The sequence below is a fragment of the Chiloscyllium punctatum genome, chromosome 19, assembly GCF_047496795.1.
Source record: "Chiloscyllium punctatum isolate Juve2018m chromosome 19, sChiPun1.3, whole genome shotgun sequence".
NCBI classification, from domain to species: Eukaryota; Metazoa; Chordata; class Chondrichthyes; order Orectolobiformes; family Hemiscylliidae; genus Chiloscyllium; species Chiloscyllium punctatum.
This window is the reverse complement of record NC_092757.1, coordinates 61,370,643-61,395,426: the sequence shown is the minus strand read 5'-3', so window position 1 is coordinate 61,395,426 and position 24,784 is coordinate 61,370,643. Positions and strand designations below refer to the sequence as shown.

General features: G+C 42.6%; 2 protein-coding genes across 2 annotated transcripts in view; one reads left to right on the top strand and one right to left on the bottom strand.

The window, feature by feature from the left end:
- Nucleotides 1-24,784, bottom strand: part of LOC140491402 (uncharacterized) — a 272,700-nt gene that overhangs the window by 134,550 nt on the left and 113,366 nt on the right. The window contains exon 4 of the mRNA XM_072589523.1: nt 8,048-8,211. The gene's annotated coding sequence lies outside the window, so the exon portion shown is untranslated. The remainder of the gene's footprint in view (nt 1-8,047; nt 8,212-24,784) is intronic.
- LOC140491195 (myeloperoxidase-like) overlaps nt 1-24,784 on the top strand; it is a 121,347-nt gene that overhangs the window by 40,034 nt on the left and 56,529 nt on the right. Inside the window, exons 5-6 of the mRNA XM_072589174.1 lie at nt 2,836-2,962; nt 5,008-5,137. Of these exons, the coding sequence (XP_072445275.1) occupies nt 2,836-2,962; nt 5,008-5,137 (257 nt within the window). The remainder of the gene's footprint in view (nt 1-2,835; nt 2,963-5,007; nt 5,138-24,784) is intronic.

The window sequence follows — 24,784 nt, the reverse complement described above, 5'->3', positions numbered from 1 at the left end:
CTGAAATATAGTCAGTTAGTGTACTTTTCTTTTGAGCAGTTAGCCCTCAATGTGTTTAGTTATACAGTCATAGGAAACAAACCCTTTGGTCCACCCAGTCCGTGCCGAACATAAAACCAAACCAAACTGGTCCCACCTGCCTGTTCCTACACCATATCCCTCCAAACCTTTCTGATTCATGTATTCTTACAAATGTCTTTTAAACATTGTAATTGCATCTGCATCCATCACTTCCTCGGGAAGTTCATTCCACACTCGAACCATCCACAAAATTTGCCTCTTTTGTCCTTTTATAAATCTCTCTCATCTCACCTCAAAATTGTACACCCCTAGTCTTGAAATCTCCTATCTTAGGGAAAAGACAACTACCATTAATTCTATCCATACCTTTCATTATTTTATAAACTTCTATGAGTTTTCCATTGACATCAGTATTCCCCAATCCTTTTCCCACCGTGAGCCCGTCTTGAAGTGTCAGACATTGTATGGCAGCAGCTGAGATTTTACCAGGGGGGTGGGTAAAACAGTTGTTGAATGGTGGGGAAGGGTCACCTCCCAACTCTTTGCCAAACGCTATTCTCCTCTCTACTGTCCATCTCTTCATCTTCCCCAATGGGAAAGGCAGCAGAGTGAACACCTACCTTTTCACACAGACTCTTAGACAGCAGGAACTGAGCATTTTAAAGGGACCCACACTGTGACTGGTCACTGTGAGTGCCACAACCATTGCTGCTTCAGAGTTTGTAAAATCTCAACTGGTGACTCCCAGTTTGGGAACCTCAGCCGTACATGTTTCTCATGAGATATGTAACTGAAGTCATAGAATCCCTACAATATGGAAGCAAACCATTCAGCCCAGTGAGTCCACACCGACCCTCCAAAGAGCATCCCACACAGACCAAGACCCAGACCCAAGCCCTGATCCTATCCCTGTAACCCTGCATTTCCCATGGTTAATCCACATAGCCAGCCCATCACAAATTGGCAATTTGGCATGGCCAATCCAGTTAAACTGCACAGCTTTGGACTATCTGCTCTTATAAGCAAAGCTAAAAAATCCCATGGCATTTAAAAAAAAAGAACAGGAGAGTTGTCCTCCTATCCCAGATCAAATTTATCTCTGATCTAATATCATTGGAAGAGTTGATTTAGACATTTATTCACTTGGTGTCTGAAGGAGCTTGCTGTGTAACTTTCTTTTTTCCTTTCTATTTTCTATCCAGCAGTGATTTTACACACAGCTGGACTTTTGTTTTCCCATCACCAGATCACACATGGTACCACAGCTAAATCAGTTGTGTTTTCCAATTCATCCATTGACATGGCAAGCCCATCAATGGCAAGCGCCAGGTTTTTGATATCGCAATAAAGAGAGAAAAGGCTGGAAGCATTGAGGTTATGCAGCAGCTAATGAGAGAAACACAGAGTTATTGAGCTGGATTGTATGTTCCCCTCCCAGAGGGTTTGAAGACTGGCGTTTGACGGGGTGGGGGACATTACTTACCCACCACTGTTGATTCCATTACTGCCATACTCCCCTCACCCCAAAACAATTAGTCCAGAGGCAGTGAGAGAGGCTGGTTCTGCCCACCAGTGAGTCAACTGAAGGCCTGGACTGCACATTACTTCAGATGTAAGGATCTGATTCCAAGATTTAACTGGCAACAAGAGGGACCTGCACCAACCATCCAGCCTGGCAGACTTTTCGCCAGGGGTTGGTGTTGGGCAGGGCCAGCCCTCCTTGGTCACATTGAGATGGAGTCAACATTCTCAATCCCTCGCTGCCTGCCTGCTCTCACTCTTCAGTAGCATCATCAGTGGGCACTGCTCTGTGTGGTACTGCTGGCACTGAAGAGCTGCCAGCCCCTGACAACCACTCCATGTTTCTGAAGGCAGGTGTCCCATCCCAACATGATGTCTATTAGCCACTAAATCGCAGGGCAGCTGTCTGGGAGGCAGTGGGGCAGGCATCGGGTCTTTTCTCTCAGCAGGCAGAGGTGGAAGGATTGGGACTATGGTGTTACATTAAATGCAGCCAAGTGCTTCACCTCAATGACCTTTATGGCCTTACCATATAAATGAAAGAAGAAAGGTGCCATTCTTATGAAGTAGAAAGTATTTCTCTTAAAGCTGACCAAGTCAGCATTTAATACTGCGAAGGTCCTATGTCAGATACATATTCAACTATAATGTAGCGCCTTTGAGGTTAAGCTAAGTTGGAGGATGCCACTAATGAATATTTTCAGGCAATGGTACATAGTAGTTCAAGTTTATGTGAACTCAGCCATGAGTACTGGGCAGATTGCAGGGGGGCTAGTTGATTCATTTTTCTAATCTTTGTATGTCTGAATATTTGTTAAGGAACAGTGTCTGTTCACTGAAAGAGCACAATACTGCATTGTTAAGGAATAGTATATGTTCATTGAAAGAGTACACTACTGCATTCTTGTTGACACTGACTTAAAATTCCCTAAACATGTTTTGACCCTGTCATACATCAGGATATAATATATTCAGTTTAGCTCAGCTGGTTAGATCCTTAAACGGACTCTTAAGTGCTTCTAAACTCTTGGAAACATTGTCAACTCCATTGCTGAATGGATTTCTCACGTAAGACTGCAGAAAATAATCATGAGATTATCCCTTCAGATTGGCAGGATTTATTTAAAATTCATCTCCCATTTCCCACAAGTAATGGACAAAGATTTTATTGAAAACTAAGACCTCCTCCTCCCGGTGACATGACCAAAAAAAACAACCTGTAATGGCGTACTTTGAAAAGGTAAACGTAATTCGCTATTCCAGTGTTTAAAGCCTTACCTGTGTATTCCACAGATGTTCAATCAAACAATGACCTCAGCCACATCTTACAAACTTCAGGCTGTTCACTTCTAACCAAGCTTCCAGTCTGCACTGAAGAAACTGAATTCTACAGGACCATCAATGGTCAGTGCAACAACAGGTATGAAGAAGGCATTTGGTATGCTTTCCCCTATTGGTCAGAGTATTGAGTATAGGAGTTGGGAGATCATGTTGTGGCTGTATAGGGCGTTGGTTAGGCCACTTTTGGAATATAGTGTGCAATTCTGTTCTTCCTCCTATTGGAAGGATGCTGTGAAACTGGGAAGGATTCAGAAAAGAAGGGTCTGTTTCTGTGCTGTACATCTGTATGATTCTATGATGGGGACTGCAAAAGCTTTATGGCAAATTGCTGTATGACGAACCCAGTTCTGATTAACTGTTCCACTGTTAGCTACTCATTACTTGTCAGCCTCTTGAAATAAGTATTTATCATGAAGCTGGGATGACACTGATGGGTTTAGTTAGATCCAAGAGAAACTCAGCAGTTAAGTGCAACTGACTCTTGGTTGTACATAGCCATATAGATTAAAAGACCATGGATTTTATTATGAGCATTTACTGCTCTCAACCAAAGGCACAATTCGGATTTTGCAGTAACTAGCATAGTCCTTGCCTGGAGAGTACAATAAAACTAGTGAGCATACGCATCCTGGGCTGTCATTCAATAACTAATGCTACAACCAATACATATTTTAAAATCGGTAGAGAAAATGATTTGACTTCTCTCTGATGCACAATCAAGTAAATTGCCCAAAATTACTATCAATGACCACATCTGAAGAATAGACAAAGGAATAGCTGTAATAAACTGTGAGCTCTCTGAAGTTTTCAACTGGGCAATTTGCCTACCTAGACATGTAATTGACAAATATGCTTTAATAGGAGAAATATAAAATTAGTAATAAGGAAACAAGCAAAAGGAAATCAATCAAGTGAAATAATAGTACTTCAGAGCCTTTGAAATGTAATCATTATTTTCAAGGTTCCAGAAACATATTGAGATATTAATTCACTGGTTGTAGTGATGTTCTTTGGATACCATCCAGTTTCCTTTCATTATGTCTTTTGCATCCACCTGAGCGTTGGCAGACCTTCAGTTTAACTTTTTATTGACCAGGTGGCACCACCAAGCACACTGTATTTGCTTAAGGTCTAAAAGGTCCACTCATTCAAGAGGGCCACCACTGAGCCGGTTTGACACGATATCTGGGTTGCATTACAAAGTTAACCCTTTGCAATTTTGCTCATTAGATATTGGTCCTTTACACAATATTAAGTGCCAACTACAGGGGAACCTTGATTATCCGGCATTCAACTATCCAAATATCGGATTATCTGGCAAGATCACAAGGTTCTGATGCTTGGCTAACCTATGTAATCCGACATTTGATTATCTGGAATTTGATTAACCGAGCAAAACACTCCCCGTCCATGTCCTTCGATAATTGAGGTTCCTCTGTAATAGAAAGATTATCTCTACCCTGCTAAGGAGAGAAAACAAAAGTTATTCTGAATTTCAAGAACTGAAAACCTAAAGAAATGATTAATAAGTGTTATGCATCACCGATTCCAGGTATCCAAGTAATAAAAAGTTGTGCGATTATGTGAGTTAGATTTTAATGAGAAAAGCAACATGGCTCTGGTTATTTTAGTTGCCAAGTTTATTGACAGAACATTGAAAAGACTCTTGATGACACATTATTTTTCGATAACAGATTACACAAGATTTGGAGATGCCGGTGTTAGACCATCACCTATACTTATCACCTATCACCTATCCACTATCACCTGATGAAGGAGCGTCGCTCCGAAAGATAGTGTGCTTCCAATTAAACCTGTTGAAATATAACTGGTGTTGTGTGATTTTTAACAGATTACACAAGAACATTCTGTATTCTATAAACGTTGTCAAGAAAAATAGGAATCAAAGGTTTAATTGTGTCATCAAATGCAAATGTTGCACAAGTTGCAAGGCACTGACCCAAAAAATGCTACACAAGTTTTGCCTCAATAAAACAATAGCTTTACATTTACATTGGTGACATGATTGTGCAAACGTTTACTTCTTTTCCTGATGGAGAAGTCTATCTGCAATTATAGAATTAAATGTCAAAATAAAATATGACTTTTTTTTCATACATTCAGAAACAATCCCTTACTTGGAGCAGCTTTCACCCCATTGAAACGATGGCTCGCACCTGAATATGAAGATGGAATTACAATTCCAAGAGGTTCAAAGAAGGGCTTACTATATTCCGGATTCCCTTTGCCACTGGTAATTATTGGTCGAAGTAAAATTAATGTATGTTTGATCATGGAAGATTCTGATTGGTTGATTTATCATCCTGCACAAACAGCTTGTCAACGTTTATGGCTGATCAGGGTAGAATTTCATGGCTTCCCTATAATAATCCACCGTGACTTCTAGATCTTACATTGTTTCTCCAAGGTGTATGCTCAACAGTATAGCAGAAAATCCATTTGAAACATGTTTATGACCATTAAATTCTCTTGATCAGTAAAAACATGTAGGCATCAAAAGTTTCCATCTCCAGTAAGTTGTTTGAACTTTTACAACAAAACTTATTGTTGTAATGTCTGCTTTGGTTGTAAACAGCTTGAATTGTTACTCCCCCTCAATTCCTAACTTCTTTGCAGATCAAAATTTGTTATTTTCACAATAGCTTAAATTCAGACTTATCATATAAATCTGGCTTTTGGCTCATACAATTCAGACATGGGACCCCCAAGTTGTCACAAGCACACTAGACCTTTCCAGAGTGGCGCAGGAACTGCAATTTACCTTGCTCGTTTAGCTCATGTTTAGACTTTTAATTTAAGAAATAACCAGCAGCAAAGCTTTAGTCTTGAACCAGTCAAAGCACAACCACTTGCAGGAAATTACTGAATAAAAGAGCCAAAATACAGATGTAATGAAAATTTAGGAATAGATAAACAATACATATAAACATGAAAGGGTGTTGTCATTGCAGCCTGTTACTTGCTTGAATATTGTCTGTCTGAAGTAAAGGAGTTAAGAACTTCAAATTAAAAAAAAGCAACTGTGACAACTTCTGTAGTTGAATAGTTGAAGTTTGCTGTTCTGGAAGGGAGTGAGGACTGTTTTATTTTATGGCCTGGCAGGTTGTGGCCTTTGGTAGCTGGTCAATCCTTAACCAGTTTGTTTAGTTTCACTGTTCTGGTAGGGAGTGTTGGTTAGCTTATTGTACACCAGCTCCCTGGTTCTGACACTGGTCTGTGTGCTGTGGTAAAAAAACACAGGAAACAGCTGCTTCCAGCGGAAAGAAAACTCTGCTTTTATTAAAACAAGCAAAATTGAAAATATGTACAATAACCGAAAAAGAAAATGAATAGTTCAAAAATCCCAATGTTACGGATTAAGCAAAGTGAGACTTATCTGATGGCGAACTAATACCCCAGTTAACCCTTGCAGCTTCGGCCTAGTATAGTGGGTTTAAAATGACAGAGAGTTGTTAATCACTTGGTGACAAGGGAAGGGGGTGGGGAAAATAGAGAGAAAATGCTTATCCTGGGATGCTGTCCTCTTTTCCTTCCCTGGGGGTGCCTACACTGTCAGCCCTGATGCCCAGTCTTTCCACCCTGTCTCACTGAGCTGGGACGGACGCTCTCGATGACCTTACACTCACCCCTGAAGTAGAAACACGGTTTCGACTTGTGCTTGCGGGGGGTGGGGTGGGGATTGTTTGGAGCCGGGCTCTGCTGCCGATCCTCTGTTGGCTTGGCCGGTAGTGGATGCCGCTGAAGCTGCCCCAGTCCTTCTCGTCAGAGATTTACCTGCACTTCCACACATGTCATCTACCATATCCGTTGCTCCCAATGTCATCTCCTCTACACTGGGGAGACAGGATGCATACTTGTGGAATGTTTCAGAGCACATCTCAAGGACACACATGCAAAACAACCCCACTGCCCTGTGGCTGACCACTTCAACTCCCACTCCCACTCCGCCAAGGACATACAAGTCCTAGGCCTCCTCCACTGCCAAACCCTTACCACCTGATGCCTGGAGGAAGAACACTTCATCTTCCTTCTTGGGACCCTCCACCCACACAGGGATCAATGTAGATTTCATCAGTTTCCTCATGTTTCCTCTCTCCACCTTATCCCAGATCCAACCCTCCAACTCGGCACCGCCCCCTTGAACTGTCCTACCTGTCCATCGTCCTTCCTACATATCCACTCCACCCTCCTCTCCTACCTATCACTTTCACCCCCCAAGTTCACCTACCGATCACATTCTCAGCTACCATCCCCCCCACCTCCGCCTCCATCCCATTTATCTCTCAGCCCCCTTTGACAACTCCCACATTCCAGATGATGGGTTTATGCTCGAAACGTCGACTCTCCTGCTCCTTGTTTGCAGTGTGACCGGCTGTGCTTTTCCAGCACCACACTCTTCGACTCTGATCTCCAGCATCTGCAGTCCTCACTTTCTCTTAGCACAGTCTATCTACAAATCAAGCCTTAAGGTAGCCACCATGCTGGCATTTTGTGAATCACTGTTCTACAATATAAAAGTCAAAATTCCGTGTGGAGGTTCTTGCAGACTCACGTTTTTTTCTTAGAAGCATTGAATGCTCACATCATTCTAAATATCTTCTTCAGTGGTAGATGCTGAAGTAACACATCAGCCTGCCTTCCAAATTGAAATAATTCAACAGTGGAATATCACAAATGCCATATATTGAGGCTTTTCCCCATTTAAAGAGAGATGAGCTTTTTCAAAAAGTATAGTCAATATGATGACACAGCTTTGACTCTGCAGGCACCCTGCCTCTATTCTTGATGAAGGGCTTTTGCCCGAAACCTCGATTTTCCTGCTCCTCGGATGCTGCCTGACTTGCTGTGCTTTTCCAGCACCACTCTAATCTAGACTTTGACAATTGTACTCCTGTGTAGCGAAGGTAGTTCTTTTTTCAACTTCCTCGAGCCTCCTCACCTCTCGATTCCTTTAAGCAATGAATTAAAAGCTATCTCATCGACAGTGTTTTGACTCCTGAGCTAATTTACACTGAGTTGTTGGATATCTATTTTAACTGTGAGCCTGTGGTATGTGAAACACCTTGAGATGTTTTCTTATGATATTATTATGATAAAAATACAAGCCTTTGGTATGCAGTTTACAGAATATGATGTTCCTTACCAAAAGTTCCAGGTCACTTTATTTCAGTGCTGATTATTTCCTCATTGGCCGTTTACCACAAGTTAAGAGGAGCTGATCAGTAATTTTTTAAAATATTATTTGGCAGGATGAGGATATCATTGGCTAGGTCAACATTTATTGCCCATCAGATCCTCAATAATTACCTGCAAAATATACAAGGAAAGCATTCTTTTTTTAGAGATAACAGCATTTAAACTACACAAACCAATGGGTGTAAGTTTGTAAAGATATTTTCCATGATAGCTGACACACACAAGAAAACCCATCAGCCTAAACACACCTTCATCAGACAGGCCACAGTGAATTAGCTTCTATTGTGAAAATATTTTAATCAGGCAGTTTTTTTTAATTGCATCTCAGATCTCAATTTCTGATTTAAATTTGAAAATGGACAGTGTTCATTCTAACAGAAGTAATCACCACATTTGTCCCGAAGGAGTAGTTGCTGTAAATACCCAGCTTCACCTTGCAGCCCCAAGCAATTGGTTAGTGATGTCAGATTTTCCTGGCTCTTTGTTCACTGAGCATTGTTTGTTGACAGGTTTCAAACTGTTCTTTTTGTTTGCACCCTCCCTCTCCTGACCTTTCACTCCCTTTTCACCCCGCAGTCTGTGAGTCTCCACTACCCGATGTCTGCTACTATCTCTCCCATTGCAGCCTCTCTCCCTCCCCTAATCCCTGTAGCCTCTTTGTATCCCCTCTCTCTTGCTTAGAAACTAGCAGCAGGAGTAGACCATTTGCCTCTTTGAACCTGCTCTGCTATTCAATATGACATAGTTCTTCTTGCTTTCTGGTTTGGGAAGATTCTCTGCACCTAACATATTTACTTATGTCTGAAGCATTGATGTATATCAGTCACATTTAGTATTCAATTGTTGCAAATAAATACACATTTTAAGGAGTGTCACACCAATGTCAATCTCACAAATTACCTTTGCTGAAACGTATTTTGTTTTCTCTTCACACATTGATAGAACCTTTTACAGTCAGCTTTTATGGACCTTACAAGTTTCCTCTCATACCGTTTCCCCAGCCCCTTGACCAGTCTTTTTGTTTTCTTTTGCTGAATTCTAAGATTCTTCCAATCCCCAAACATGCAGCTTTTCTGGCAATTTTATCTACCTCCTCTTTGAATCTAACATTTTTCTTAGTTTCTCGTTGAAGCCTTCCCTGTTGTACTTTTGCACCAGATAGGAATAAATAATTGTTTAAATTCATGCCTATGTTCCTCAAAATATTAGTCTTTGCCTATCCACTGCCAAACCTTTTAATAAGCTCCTCAATCCTCATTGCCAACTTGTGCCTCATACCCCTCATTTAGACATAGGACCCTTGTTTTAGATTTAATCTGTTCATTCATCATCTTAAACAATTGATCTTATCTTATTGTTGCTCTTTCCCAATACCCAGACTAGAAAAGCCTGCTCCGTTGTTGATTCCTCAGTGATCTAAAAGCACAGCATCATACATACATTCCAGGAAATCCTCTCTCACGATATCACTGCAAGTTTAATTTATCCATCTATATCTAGATTAAAGTCACCCATAATTACAGTTTGTACCCATATTGCATGTATCTCTAATCTCCTGTTTAATGCCTTCCCTTCCATCTCTACTATTGTTTGGGAGCCCACAGACATACTGCATCAAATATTTCTGTCTCTGGGTGTGTCTTATCTCCACCCATTGTGATTTTTAAGCAAAATTCTTTCCACAATATTGTATTGTTTACCCTTACTAATGATACTATCTACCTCCTTTCCCTATTTGTCTCTCCTTTCCCACTATTGAATACTGGCATATGTTCAGTTTCCGACTTTGATCACTCTGCAGACATGACCCAGTAATTGCAACTGGATCATAACCATTTGCGCTGTTATTGAATCGATTTTATTGTGAAATATTTGTGCGTTAAGACTCAAAGACTTTAAACTTCTCCCTTTTGTTAGCCATCTTAGCTTCATTTTCCCACTTTGGCTCCATTTGTTTCTTGCTTGTGTTTTTTTTTCTGCTTTCTATTTTTGCTTCTTATTTTTTAAATGTTCACTTTCTGTTGTCTTTTTCCCCCTTCTCTGTCTTCCTGCTCAGGTTCCCATTCTCTGATTTTCTAGTTTAAACCCTCTGCTCCAGCACTAGCAAACAGCACCCCAGGAAATTAGTCTTAGTTCTGTCTAGATGCATTTTCTGTCCTGTTTGCTTTATTCCTAACATTCGTAGAAATGATTCCAATGTCCCAGAAGTCTGAATCTACATCATTTATACAGCATGTATTTATTTGATATATTACTTCAAAGCTCGTTAACACATGGCAATCCAAAGATTACTACTTTTGAAGTCTTTTTAATATATGTCCTATCACCATACATTTGGCTGGTAGGACTTCAATTTTTTTTACCAATATGGTTGTACCAATATATACCATGGCCATTGACTGTTCACTTCAGGATATAGAATCATAGAGATGTACAGCACGGAAACAGACCCTTCGGTCCAACCCGTCCATATCGACCAGATATCCCAACCCAATCTAATCCCACCTGCCAGCACCCGGCCCATATCTCTCCAAACCCTTCCTATTCATATAATCATCCGAATGCCTTTTAAATGTTGCAATTGTACCAGCCTCCACCACTTCCTCTGGCAGCTCATTCCATACATGTACCACCCTGAGTGTGAAAAAGCTGCCCCTTAGGTCTCTTTTATATCTTTCCCCTCTCACTCTAAACCTATGCCCTCTAGTTCTAGACTCCGATCCCAGGGGAAAGACTTTGCCTATTTATCCTATACATGCCCCTCATAATTTTGTAAACCTCTATAAGGTCACCCCTCAGCCTCCGACGCTCCAGGGAAAACAGCCCCAGCCTGTTCAGCCTCTCCTTGTAGCTCAAACCCTCCAACCCTGGCAACATCCTTGAAAATCTTTTCTGAACCCTTTCAAGTTTCACAACATCCTTCTAATAGGAAAGAGACCAGAACTGCACGCAATATTCCAAAAGTGGCCTAACCAATGTCCTGTACAGCTGCAGCATGACCTCCCAACTCCTGTACTCAATACTCTGACCAATAAAGGAAAGCATACCAAACGCCTTCTTCACTATCCTATCTACCTGTGACTCCACTTTCAAGGAGCTATGAACCTGCACTCCAAGGTCTCTTTGTTCAGCAACACTCCCTAGGACCTTACCATTAGGTGTATAAGTCCTGCTAAGATTTGCTTTCCCAAAATGCAGCACCTCGTATTTATCTGAATTAAACTCCATCTGCCACTTCTTAGCCCATTGGCCCATCTGGTCAAGATCCTGTTGTAATCTGAGGTAACCCTCTTCGCTGTCCACTATACCTCCAATTTTGGTGTCATCTGCACATTTACTAACTGTACCTCATATGCACGCATCCAAATCATTTATGTAAATGACAAAAAGTAGTGGACCCAGCACCGATCCTTGTGGCACTCCACTGGTCACAGGCCTCCAGTCTGAAAAACAACCCTCCACCACCACCCTCTGTCTTCTACGTTTGAGCCAGTTCTGTATCCAAATGGCTAGTTCTCCCTGTATTCCATGAGATCTAACCTTGCTAATCAGTCTCCCATGGGGAACCTTGTCGAACGCCTTACTGAAGTCCATATAGATCACATCTACCACTCTGCCCTCATCAATCCTTTTTGTTACTTCTTCAAAAAACTCAATCAAGTTTGTGAGACCTGATATCCTGCAGCTTTTGATTTGATTTGATTTATTGTTGTCACATGTACCTAAGTGCAGTGAAACGTTGTGGTTTGTGTGCAGACTGGGCGGGTCATAACATACAAGGACATGCAGACCTTAGGGTGTTTAGACAGAGTGAGGCAAACAAGGGGACAGCTGCAAAGGAGGTGCACAAAGCAAGATCTACATGCAAGATCCACTCAGCAGTCTAATAGTAGTGAGAAAGAAGGTGCTCTTGAACCTGTTGGTGCATGTGTTTGAGCTTCTGCTTGAAAGATTCTCACCCCTAGGGCCAGGGAGGCACCACACCACCCTGGACTCTGTTTTGTGGCGGCAGATACACTTGCCTCGTGCTTTTCCTGACGTATCTATCCTCTATCCCTGTCATTATTCATCCCTTAAGCAACAGACCTGCATTCCCTTGTCACTCCCCCAACACATTCAGATAAGGTATATCTGATGGAGAGGGGGCCTTCCTCTGCTCTGTCTGATGGTCACTCATCTGCTTTCCACCTGTTCAGTCTTCACCTGCAGTGTGACCACCTCAATGACCATCTCAGCATCATGGAAGCTGTGGATAGTTAGTGGACAGAGACAAAAAAACAGCAAATGCTGGAATCCAATGTCGACAGGCAGGAGGCTGGAAGAATACAGCAAGCCAAGCCAAGAGGTAGAGAAGTCAACAATTCAGGTGTAACCCTTCTTCAGAACTGGGTGTGGATGTAGGGGGAGCTGCAGATAAAGGGGGTGGCGGGGGCAGGGTGGTGAAGTGGGGATAGGTGAAGACAGGTAGAGGGTATGACCTGGGTGATCAATGGGAGGAATGCATCCGGTTGGTGGCAGAGAGCAATGGAAGGGAGAGGGAGGGGCTGGGGAGGGAGTCAAGGGATGGTAAGGGAGGTTATTTGAAATTGGAGAACTCAATGTTGAGTCTTCTGCAGGCTGCCCAGGTGGAAGGTGAGGTGTTGTTCCTCCAATTAGCGGTTTGATTTGTTGTGTCAATGGAGGAGGCCAAGGATGCTCATGTTGGAAAGGGAGTGGAAAAGGGAATTAAAATGGGCAGTGATTAGACAGTCCAGTTGGCTCCTTCGAGCCCAGCTGAGATGCTCAGTGAACCATTCCCTAAGTTTACATTTGGTTTCCCCGATGTAGAGAGGACCACATCAGGAGCACCTGATGTAGTAAACTAGGTTGGAGGAGAGGCAGATGAACCTCTGTCGCACCTGGAAGGACCATTTGGGGCCCTGGATGGAGGTGAGGGGAGCTGGTGTGCTTGCAGATTCTGGTTGCTGCGGAAGGTACCTGGGGTGCAGGGGCTTTGGTGGAGAGAGTGGCGCAAACCAAGGATTCTCAAAAGGAAATGGTACTTGCAGAAGGCAGAGAGGGGAGGGTAGGAGAAGGTGTTCTTGGTGGTGGGGTCTAGTTGGAGTGCCAAAAGTGTTTAAGGATGATGCGTTGGATGCAGAGACTGATGGGCTTGTCGGTGAGGACAAGGGGGACTCTGTCTTCATTGCGTTTGTAGGGGGCAGGGTGGAGCAGAGAATGGAGGTGGTGTTGTGTAGGGAGGAAAAGAGCATTGTTCAAAATAGGTGAACGTCTGGAATGCTTGGGAGTGGAATGTCTCCTCGTTTGAGTAGATGTGGCTGAGGCAGAGGAAGTGGGAGAACAAGATGAAGATCTTGCAGGACACTAGGTGGGAGGAGGTGTAGCCCAGGTAGTTATGGGAGTCTATGGGTTTGTAGTAAATGTCTGTCTGAAGACTGTCACCGGAGATGGATTTGGAGAGGTCAAGAAAGAGGAGGGAGGTATCTGAGATGGACCAAGTGGATTTGAGGGTGAGGTGGAAGTTAAGGGTGAAGTTGATGAACTGCTCCAGTTCAGCCTGGGTGCAGGACGCTGTGCCGATGCAGTCATCGATGTGACGGCAGAAGAGTTGCCGCACGGTGCCCGTGCAGGTACTGTTCAATCTAGCTGCCAAAGAGGCAGGTGTAGTTGGGCCCCATCCGAGTGCCCATGGATTTGGAGGAAATGGGAGGAAATAAAGAAAAAGTTATTGAGGGTGAGGACCAGTTTGGTGAGGCGGAGGAGGGTATTGGTGGAGGGGGACTGGATAGGACTACTGAAGAGGAAGAAGGGGAGGGCCTGGAGGCCATCCTTGTGGGGTATAGATGTGTATGAGGATTACACATCCATGGTGAAGAGAAAGCGCTGGAGCCGAGGAACTGGAAGTTGCTTAAGAGATGGATGGTGTGGTTGGCGTCACAGATGTAGGTGCGAAGTGCCTGAACCAAGAGGGAGAGAATGGAGTCAAAGTGGGAAGAGATGGGTTTGATGGGTTGGGAGCATGCAGAGATGATGGGTTGGCCGGGGTAGCTGGGCTTGTGGATCTTGGGGAGCAGATAGAACCGGGCAGTGTGGGGCTGGGGGACTATGGGTTTGGAGGCAGTGGAGGGGCGATCACTGGAGACAATGAGGGCACGAACAGTGCGAGTGATTTTGGCCGGATAGGTCATGGGCAAGGTGGAGATTGTTCATGGTGTCAGAGAGTTGGTGTTTCACCTCTGTGACATAGAGTCCGTTCTCCAGGCTACCACCGCCCCACCTGTATCAACAGGTTTGATGGTGAACTGGGGGTTGGTGTGGAGAGAGTGGAGCACTGCATGTTCGGAGGGATGAGGGTGGAGTGGGTCAGGAGGGTGGAGAAATTGAGGTGGCCACTGTCACATCAGCAGTCAGCAATAGAAAGATCTGGGGGGTACAAGGCTGGCTGGGGGTGACCAAGTGGAGGAGGAATGTTGAAGGCAGGAGAAGGGGTCATCGGAGGGAGGTTGGGAGTTTTTGTCAAAGAAGAAGGTATGGAGGCAGAGGCGGCAGAAGAAGAGCTCCACATTGCGACAGGAACAGAATTCATTAAGGCGGGGGCAGAGGGCCACGAACGTGAGCCCTTTCCTAAGGGCAGACCATTTGGCCTCAGTGAGTTTGAGGTTGGGGAGATTGGTCAATATGTGGCAAAACTCAGGTGGGGTTTTGCGGGGGTCCTGATGAGGCTGAAGGAGAGGAGGGGGCAAGGGTGATGCCATGTGGTGCGTGAGGATTGGATGTGGTATGGTGGAGGGATTGGGAGGGGGATGGGCTGCAGGGGGATGAGGTAAAGAGGGAGAGGTGGACGGATAAGATGCATGTGGGGGTGGATGGGTGAGGAGGGAGAAGCTGGTGTGCTGGCTGACTGGCTGCAGGTCATCAGTAGGATCCAGGGGGACCCTGGGAAATGTAGTCCAAGTCTCAGTTCCAGCGTGGGCAGAAATTGCCATTTCTGATGAAGGGCTAATGCATAAAACGTCAATTCTCCTGCTCTTCAGATGCCACTTGACCTGCTGTGCTTTTCCAGCACCACACTCTCGACTGCAGAGTAGGTGGAGCCAGAATTGGAGGTAGAGGTTGGAGGGAGTTGATCAAGTTAGTATATGCCTTTCTACATAGCACAGGAGGAGTATATCACAAGTGTGAGCAATGCTGTTGTGATTTCCCTTAGATTAAGCAGCTGAGATATTCCCTTTAAAGAACACTTCCTATACCAGGGACCTGTCTCCACAACAAAAAACTCCTCCACACTCAAAGTTCCTATTTTGTTTCAACTAATGGACTGCAGCAATTTATTCAGTAGAAACGTGGAAAGACAGTATTCACCTGATCTTACTTCAGATGATTTCTAATTTTCAGCCAATTAAAGATGCGCTTTACCAGTCTCAAAACTGTCAACCCACTCGACAAGCAGGATCTCGCCAAATTCACTGCTGTCATCTCTCACTACTGTATATTGAATTCAACATTCTACTTTCACGCACTGCTGTATACTGAATTCACCATTTCAATCACACACATGCTGCTCTATACTGAATTCACCATTTCACACACACTGCTGTAAACTGAATTCACCATTTCACACACACTGCTGTAAACTGAATTCACCATTTCACTCACATACTGCTGTATAACGAATTCACCATTTCACCCACACACTGCTGTATACTGAATTCACCATTTCACACACACTGCTGTAAACTGAATTCACCATTTCACTCACATACTGCTGTATAACGAATTCACCATTTTGACTCACACACATGCTGCTGTATACTGAATTCACCATTTCACACACACACTCATGTATACGGAATTCACCATTTCACTCACGCACAGCTGGACACTGAATTCACCATTTTACTCACACACTGCTGTATACTGAATTCACCATTTGGTTTACACACTGCTGTATACTGAATTCACAATTTCACTCACACACTGCTGTGTACTGAATTCACAATTTCACTCACACACTGCTGTGTACTGAATTCACTATTTCACCCATACACTGCTGGAAACTGAATTCACCACTTCAATCACACACTGCAGTACTGAATTCACAATTTCATAACCACACATCGGAATAGTGAATTCACCATTTCACACACACACTCCTGGACACTGAATTCACCAATTCACTTACACACTGCTGTATACTGATTTCACTATTTCACCCACACACTGCTGTATACTGAATTCACTATTTCACCCACACACTCCCACCCACACACTGCTGTATACTGAATTCACCATTTCACCCACACACTCCCACTCACACACTGCTGTATACTGAATTCACCATTTCAATCACACACTGCTGTATACTGAATTCACCATTTCACTCACACACTGCTGGAAACTGAATTCACCATTTCATCCACACACTGCTGTAAACTGAATTCACCATTTCACTCACACACTGCTGTATACTGAATTCACCAATTCACTTACACACTGCTGCAAACTGATTTCACCATTTCACTAACACACTGCTGTTTACTGAATTCACCATTTCACTCACACACTGCTGTATACTGAGTTCACTACTTCACCAACACACATGCTGCTGTATAATGAATTCACCATTTCACTCACACACTGCTGTATACTGAATTCACCATTTCACACACACACCATTGTATACTGAATTCACCATTTCACTCATGCACTGCTGTGTACTGAATTCACCATTTTGACTCACACACATGCTGCTGTATACTAAATTCACCATTTCACACACACGTTCATGTATACTGAATTCACCATTTCATTCACGCATTGCTGGACACTGAATTCACCATTTTACTCACACACCGCTGTATACTGAACTCACCATTTGGTTTACACACTGCTGTATACTGAATTCACAATTTCACTCACACACTGCTGTGTACTGAATTCACTATTTCAACCACACTCTGCTGGAAACTGAATTCACCACTTCAATCACACACTGCAGTACTGAATTCACCATTTCATAATCACACATCTGTATAGTGAATTCACCATTTCACTAAAACACTGCTGTATACTTAATTCAACAATTCACTTACACACTGCTGTATACTGAATTCACCATTTCAATCACACACTGCTGTAAACTGAATTCACCATTTCACTCACGCACTGCTGTAAACTGAATTCACCATTTCACCCACACACTGCTGTATACTGAATTCACAATTTTACCGACACACTGCTATAGACTGAATTCACCATTTCACTCACACACTGCTGTAAACTGAATTCACCATTCAACTTACACACTGCTGTATAATGAATTCACCCTTTCATCCACACACTGCTGTATACTGAATTCACATTTCACCCACACACTGCTGTAAACTGAATTCACCATTTCACTCACACACTGCTGTAAACTGAATTCACCATTTCACTCACACACTGCTGTATACTGAATTCACCAATTCACTCACATACTGCTGTATACTGAATTCACCAATTCACTTACAAACTGCTGCAAACTGATTTCACCATTTCACTCACACACTGCTGTATACTGAATTCACCATTTCACCCACACACTGCTGTAAACTGAATTCACCATTTCACTCACACACTGCTGTAGACTGAATTCACTATTTTACCCACACACTGCTGTATTCTGATTTCACCATTTCACTCACACACTGCTGTAGAATGAATTCATCATTTCACCCACACACTCCCACTCACACACTGCTGTATACTGAATTCACAATTTCACTTACATACTGCTGTATACTGAATTCACCATTTCACTCACACACTGCTTTATACTGAATTCACCATTTCACCCACACACTCCCACTCACACACTGCTGTGTACTGAATTCACCATTTCACTCACACACTGCTGTAGACTGAATTCACTATTTTACCCACACACTGCTGTAGAATGAATTCATCATTTCACCCACACACTCCCACTCACACACTGCTGTATACTGAATTCACCATTTCACTTACATACTGCTGTATACTGAATTCACCATTTCACTCACACACTGCTTTATACTGAATTCACCATTTCACTCACACACTGCTGTATACTGAATTCACCATTTCACCCACACACTGCTGTAAACTGAATTCACCATTTCACTCACACACTGCTGTATACTGAATTCACCATTTCACTCACACACTGCTGTAGACTGAATTCACTATTTTACCCACACACTGCTGTAAACTGAATTCACCATTTCACTCACACACTGCTGTAGACTGAATTCACTATTTTACCCACACACTGCTGTAAACTGAATTCACCATTTCACTCACACACTGCTGTATACTGAATTCACCATTTCACCCACACACTGCTGTAAACTGAATTCACCATTTCACTCACACACTGCTGTATACTGAATTCACCATTTCACTTACACACTGCTGTATACTGAATTCACCCTTTCACCCACACACTGCTGTAAACTGAATTCACCACTTCACCCACACACTGCTGTAAACTGAATTCACCATTTCACTCACACACTGCTGTATATTGTCTTCCCAATTTCACCCACACACTGCTGCAAACTGATTTCACCATTTCACTCACACACTGCTGTAAACTGAATTCACCATCCAACTTACACACTGCTGTATACTGAATTCACCATTTCACTCACACACCATTGTATACTGAATTCACCATTTCACTCATGCACTGCTGTGTACTGAATTCACCATTTTGACTCACACACATGCTGCTGTATACTAAATTCACCATTTCACACACACATTCATGTATACGGAATTCACCATTTCACTCACGCACTGCTGGACACTGAATTCACCATTTTACTCACACACCGCTGTATACTGAATTCACCATTTGGTTTACACACTGCTGTATACTGAATTCACAATTTCACTCACACACTGCTGTGTACTGAATTCACCGTTTCAACCACACTCTGCTGCAAACTGATTTCACCATTTCACTTACACACTGCTGTAGACTGAATTCACTATTTTACCCACACACTGCTGTATTCTGATTTCACCATTTCACTCACACACTGCTGTAGCATGAATTCACCATTTCACTTACACACTGCTGTATACTGAATTCACCCTTTCACCCACACACTGCTGTAAACTGAATTCACCATTTCACCCACACACTGCTGTTTACTGAATTCACCCTTTCACCCACACACTGCTTTATACTGAATTCACCATTTCACCCACACACTGCTGTAAACTGAATTCACCATTTCACTCACACACTGCTTTATACTGAATTCACCATTTCACTCACACACTGCTGTAGACTGAATTCACCCTTTCATCCACACACTGCTGTATACTGAATTCACCCTTTCACCCACACACTGCTGTATACTGAATTCACTATTTCACCCACACACTCCCACCCACACACTGCTGTATACTGAATTCACCATTTCACCCACACACTCCCACTCACACACTGCTGTATACTGAATTCACCATTTCAATCACACACTGCTGTATACTGAATTCACCATTTCACTCACACACTGCTGGAAACTGAATTCACCATTTCATCCACACACTGCTGTAAACTGAATTCACCATTTCACTCACACACTGCTGTATACTGAATTCACCAATTCACTTACACACTGCTGCAAACTGATTTCACCATTTCACTAACACACTGCTGTTTACTGAATTCACCATTTCACTCACACACTGCTGTATACTGAGTTCACTACTTCACCAACACACATGCTGCTGTATAATGAATTCACCATTTCACTCACACACTGCTGTATACTGAATTCACCATTTCACACACACACCATTGTATACTGAATTCACCATTTCACTCATGCACTGCTGTGTACTGAATTCACCATTTTGACTCACACACATGCTGCTGTATACTAAATTCACCATTTCACACACACGTTCATGTATACTGAATTCACCATTTCATTCACGCATTGCTGGACACTGAATTCACCATTTTACTCACACACCGCTGTATACTGAACTCACCATTTGGTTTACACACTGCTGTATACTGAATTCACAATTTCACTCACACACTGCTGTGTACTGAATTCACTATTTCAACCACACTCTGCTGGAAACTGAATTCACCACTTCAATCACACACTGCAGTACTGAATTCACCATTTCATAATCACACATCTGTATAGTGAATTCACCATTTCACTAAAACACTGCTGTATACTTAATTCAACAATTCACTTACACACTGCTGTATACTGAATTCACCATTTCAATCACACACTGCTGTAAACTGAATTCACCATTTCACTCACGCACTGCTGTAAACTGAATTCACCATTTCACCCACACACTGCTGTATACTGAATTCACAATTTTACCGACACACTGCTATAGACTGAATTCACCATTTCACTCACACACTGCTGTAAACTGAATTCACCATTCAACTTACACACTGCTGTATAATGAATTCACCCTTTCATCCACACACTGCTGTATACTGAATTCACATTTCACCCACACACTGCTGTAAACTGAATTCACCATTTCACTCACACACTGCTGTAAACTGAATTCACCATTTCACTCACACACTGCTGTATACTGAATTCACCAATTCACTCACATACTGCTGTATACTGAATTCACCAATTCACTTACAAACTGCTGCAAACTGATTTCACCATTTCACTCACACACTGCTGTATACTGAATTCACCATTTCACCCACACACTGCTGTAAACTGAATTCACCATTTCACTCACACACTGCTGTAGACTGAATTCACTATTTTACCCACACACTGCTGTATTCTGATTTCACCATTTCACTCACACACTGCTGTAGAATGAATTCATCATTTCACCCACACACTCCCACTCACACACTGCTGTATACTGAATTCACAATTTCACTTACATACTGCTGTATACTGAATTCACCATTTCACTCACACACTGCTTTATACTGAATTCACCATTTCACCCACACACTCCCACTCACACACTGCTGTGTACTGAATTCACCATTTCACTCACACACTGCTGTAGACTGAATTCACTATTTTACCCACACACTGCTGTAGAATGAATTCATCATTTCACCCACACACTCCCACTCACACACTGCTGTATACTGAATTCACCATTTCACTTACATACTGCTGTATACTGAATTCACCATTTCACTCACACACTGCTTTATACTGAATTCACCATTTCACTCACACACTGCTGTATACTGAATTCACCATTTCACCCACACACTGCTGTAAACTGAATTCACCATTTCACTCACACACTGCTGTATACTGAATTCACCATTTCACTCACACACTGCTGTAGACTGAATTCACTATTTTACCCACACACTGCTGTAAACTGAATTCACCATTTCACTCACACACTGCTGTAGACTGAATTCACTATTTTACCCACACACTGCTGTAAACTGAATTCACCATTTCACTCACACACTGCTGTATACTGAATTCACCATTTCACCCACACACTGCTGTAAACTGAATTCACCATTTCACTCACACACTGCTGTATACTGAATTCACCATTTCACTTACACACTGCTGTATACTGAATTCACCCTTTCACCCACACACTGCTGTAAACTGAATTCACCACTTCACCCACACACTGCTGTAAACTGAATTCACCATTTCACTCACACACTGCTGTATATTGTCTTCCCAATTTCACCCACACACTGCTGCAAACTGATTTCACCATTTCACTCACACACTGCTGTAAACTGAATTCACCATCCAACTTACACACTGCTGTATACTGAATTCACCATTTCACTCACACACCATTGTATACTGAATTCACCATTTCACTCATGCACTGCTGTGTACTGAATTCACCATTTTGACTCACACACATGCTGCTGTATACTAAATTCACCATTTCACACACACATTCATGTATACGGAATTCACCATTTCACTCACGCACTGCTGGACACTGAATTCACCATTTTACTCACACACCGCTGTATACTGAATTCACCATTTGGTTTACACACTGCTGTATACTGAATTCACAATTTCACTCACACACTGCTGTGTACTGAATTCACCGTTTCAACCACACTCTGCTGCAAACTGATTTCACCATTTCACTTACACACTGCTGTAGACTGAATTCACTATTTTACCCACACACTGCTGTATTCTGATTTCACCATTTCACTCACACACTGCTGTAGCATGAATTCACCATTTCACTTACACACTGCTGTATACTGAATTCACCCTTTCACCCACACACTGCTGTAAACTGAATTCACCATTTCACCCACACACTGCTGTTTACTGAATTCACCCTTTCACCCACACACTGCTTTATACTGAATTCACCATTTCACCCACACACTGCTGTAAACTGAATTCACCATTTCACTCACACACTGCTTTATACTGAATTCACCATTTCACTCACACACTGCTGTAGACTGAATTCACCCTTTCATCCACACACTGCTGTATACTGAATTCACCCTTTCACCCACACACTGCTGTAAACTGAATTCACCATTTCACTCACACACTGCTTTATACTGAATTCACCATTTCACTCACACTCTGCTGTAAACTGAATTCACCCTTTCATCCACACACTGCTGTATACTGAATTCACCCTTTCACCCACACACTGCTGTAAACTGAATTCACCACTTCACTCACACACTGCTGTATACTGAATTCACCAATTCACTCACACACTGCTGTATACTGAATTCACCAATTCACTTACACACTGCTGCAAACTGATTTCACCATTTCATTCACACACTGCTGTAGACTGAATTCACTATTTTACCCACACACTGCTGTATTCTGATTTCACCATTTCACTCACACACTGCTGTAGAATGAATTCATCATTTCACCCACACACTCCCACTCACACACTGCTGTATACTGAATTCACCATTTCACCCACACACTGCTGTATACTGAATTCACCCTTTCACCCACACACTGCTGTAAACTGAATTCACCATTTCACTCACACACTGCTGTAGACTGAATTCATCATTTCACCCACACACTCCCACTCACACACTGCTGTAGACTGAATTCACCATTTCACCCACACACTGCTGTATACTGAATTCACCCTTTCACCGACACACTGCTGTAAACTGAATTCACCACTTCACCCACACACTGCTGTAAACTGAATTCACCATTTCACTCACACACTGCTGTAAACTGAATTCACCATTTCACTCACACACTGCTGTATACTGAATTCACCATTTCACTCACACACCATTGTATACTGAATTCACCATTTCACTCATGCACTGCTGTGTACTGAATTCACCATTTTGACTCACACACATGCTGCTGTATACTAAATTCACCATTTCACACACACATTCATGTATACGGAATTCACCATTTCACTCATGCACTGCTGGACACTGAATTCACAATTTCACTCACACACTGCTGTGTACTGAATTCACTATTTCAACCACACACTGCTGCAAACTGATTTCACCATTTCACTTACACACTGCTGTAGACTGAATTCACTACATTACCCACACACTGCTGTATTCTGATTTCACCATTTCACTCACACACTGCTGTAGAATGAATTCACCATTTCACTTACACACTGCTGTATACTGAATTCACCCTTTCACCCACACACTGCTGTAAACTGAATTCACCATTTCACCCACACACTGCTGTATACTGAATTCACCCTTTCACCCACACACTGCTTTATACTGAATTCACCATTTCACTCACACACTGCTTTATACTGAATTCACCATTTCACTCACACACTGCTGTAGACTGAATTCACCATTTCACCCACACACTCCCACTCACACACTGCTGTGTACTGAATTCACCCTTTCACCCACACACTGCTGTATACTGAATTCACCCTTTCACCCACACACTGCTGTAAACTGAATTCACCATTTCACTCACACACTGCTGTATACTGAATTCACCAATTCACTTACACACTGCTGCAAACTGATTTCACCATTTCACTCACACACTGCTGTAGACGGAATCAGTATTTTACCCACACACTGCTGTATTCTGATTTCACCATTTCACTCACACACTGCTGTAGACGGAATCAGTATTTTACCCACACACTGCTGTATTCTGATTTCACCATTTCACTCACACACTGCTGTAGAATGAATTCATCATTTCACCCACACACTCCCACTCACACACTGCTGTATACTGAATTCACCATTTCACTTACATACTGCTGTATACTGAATTCACCATTTCACTCACACACTGCTGTATACTGAATTCACCATTTCACACACAGCACTAGTGAATTCACCATTTCACTCACATACTGCTGCAAACTGAATTCACCATTTCACCCACACACTCCCACTCACACACTGCTGTGTACTGAATTCACCATTTCACACATACACTCCTGGACACTGAATTCACCATTTCTCATACACATTCCTGTATACTGAATTCACAATTTCACTCACAGACTGCACTAGTGAATTCACCATTTCACTCACACACTGCGGTATACTGAATTCACCATTTCACACACACACTCCTGTATACTGAATTCACCATTTCACACAGACATTCCTGTGTACTTAATTCACCATTTCACTCACACACTGCTGTAAACC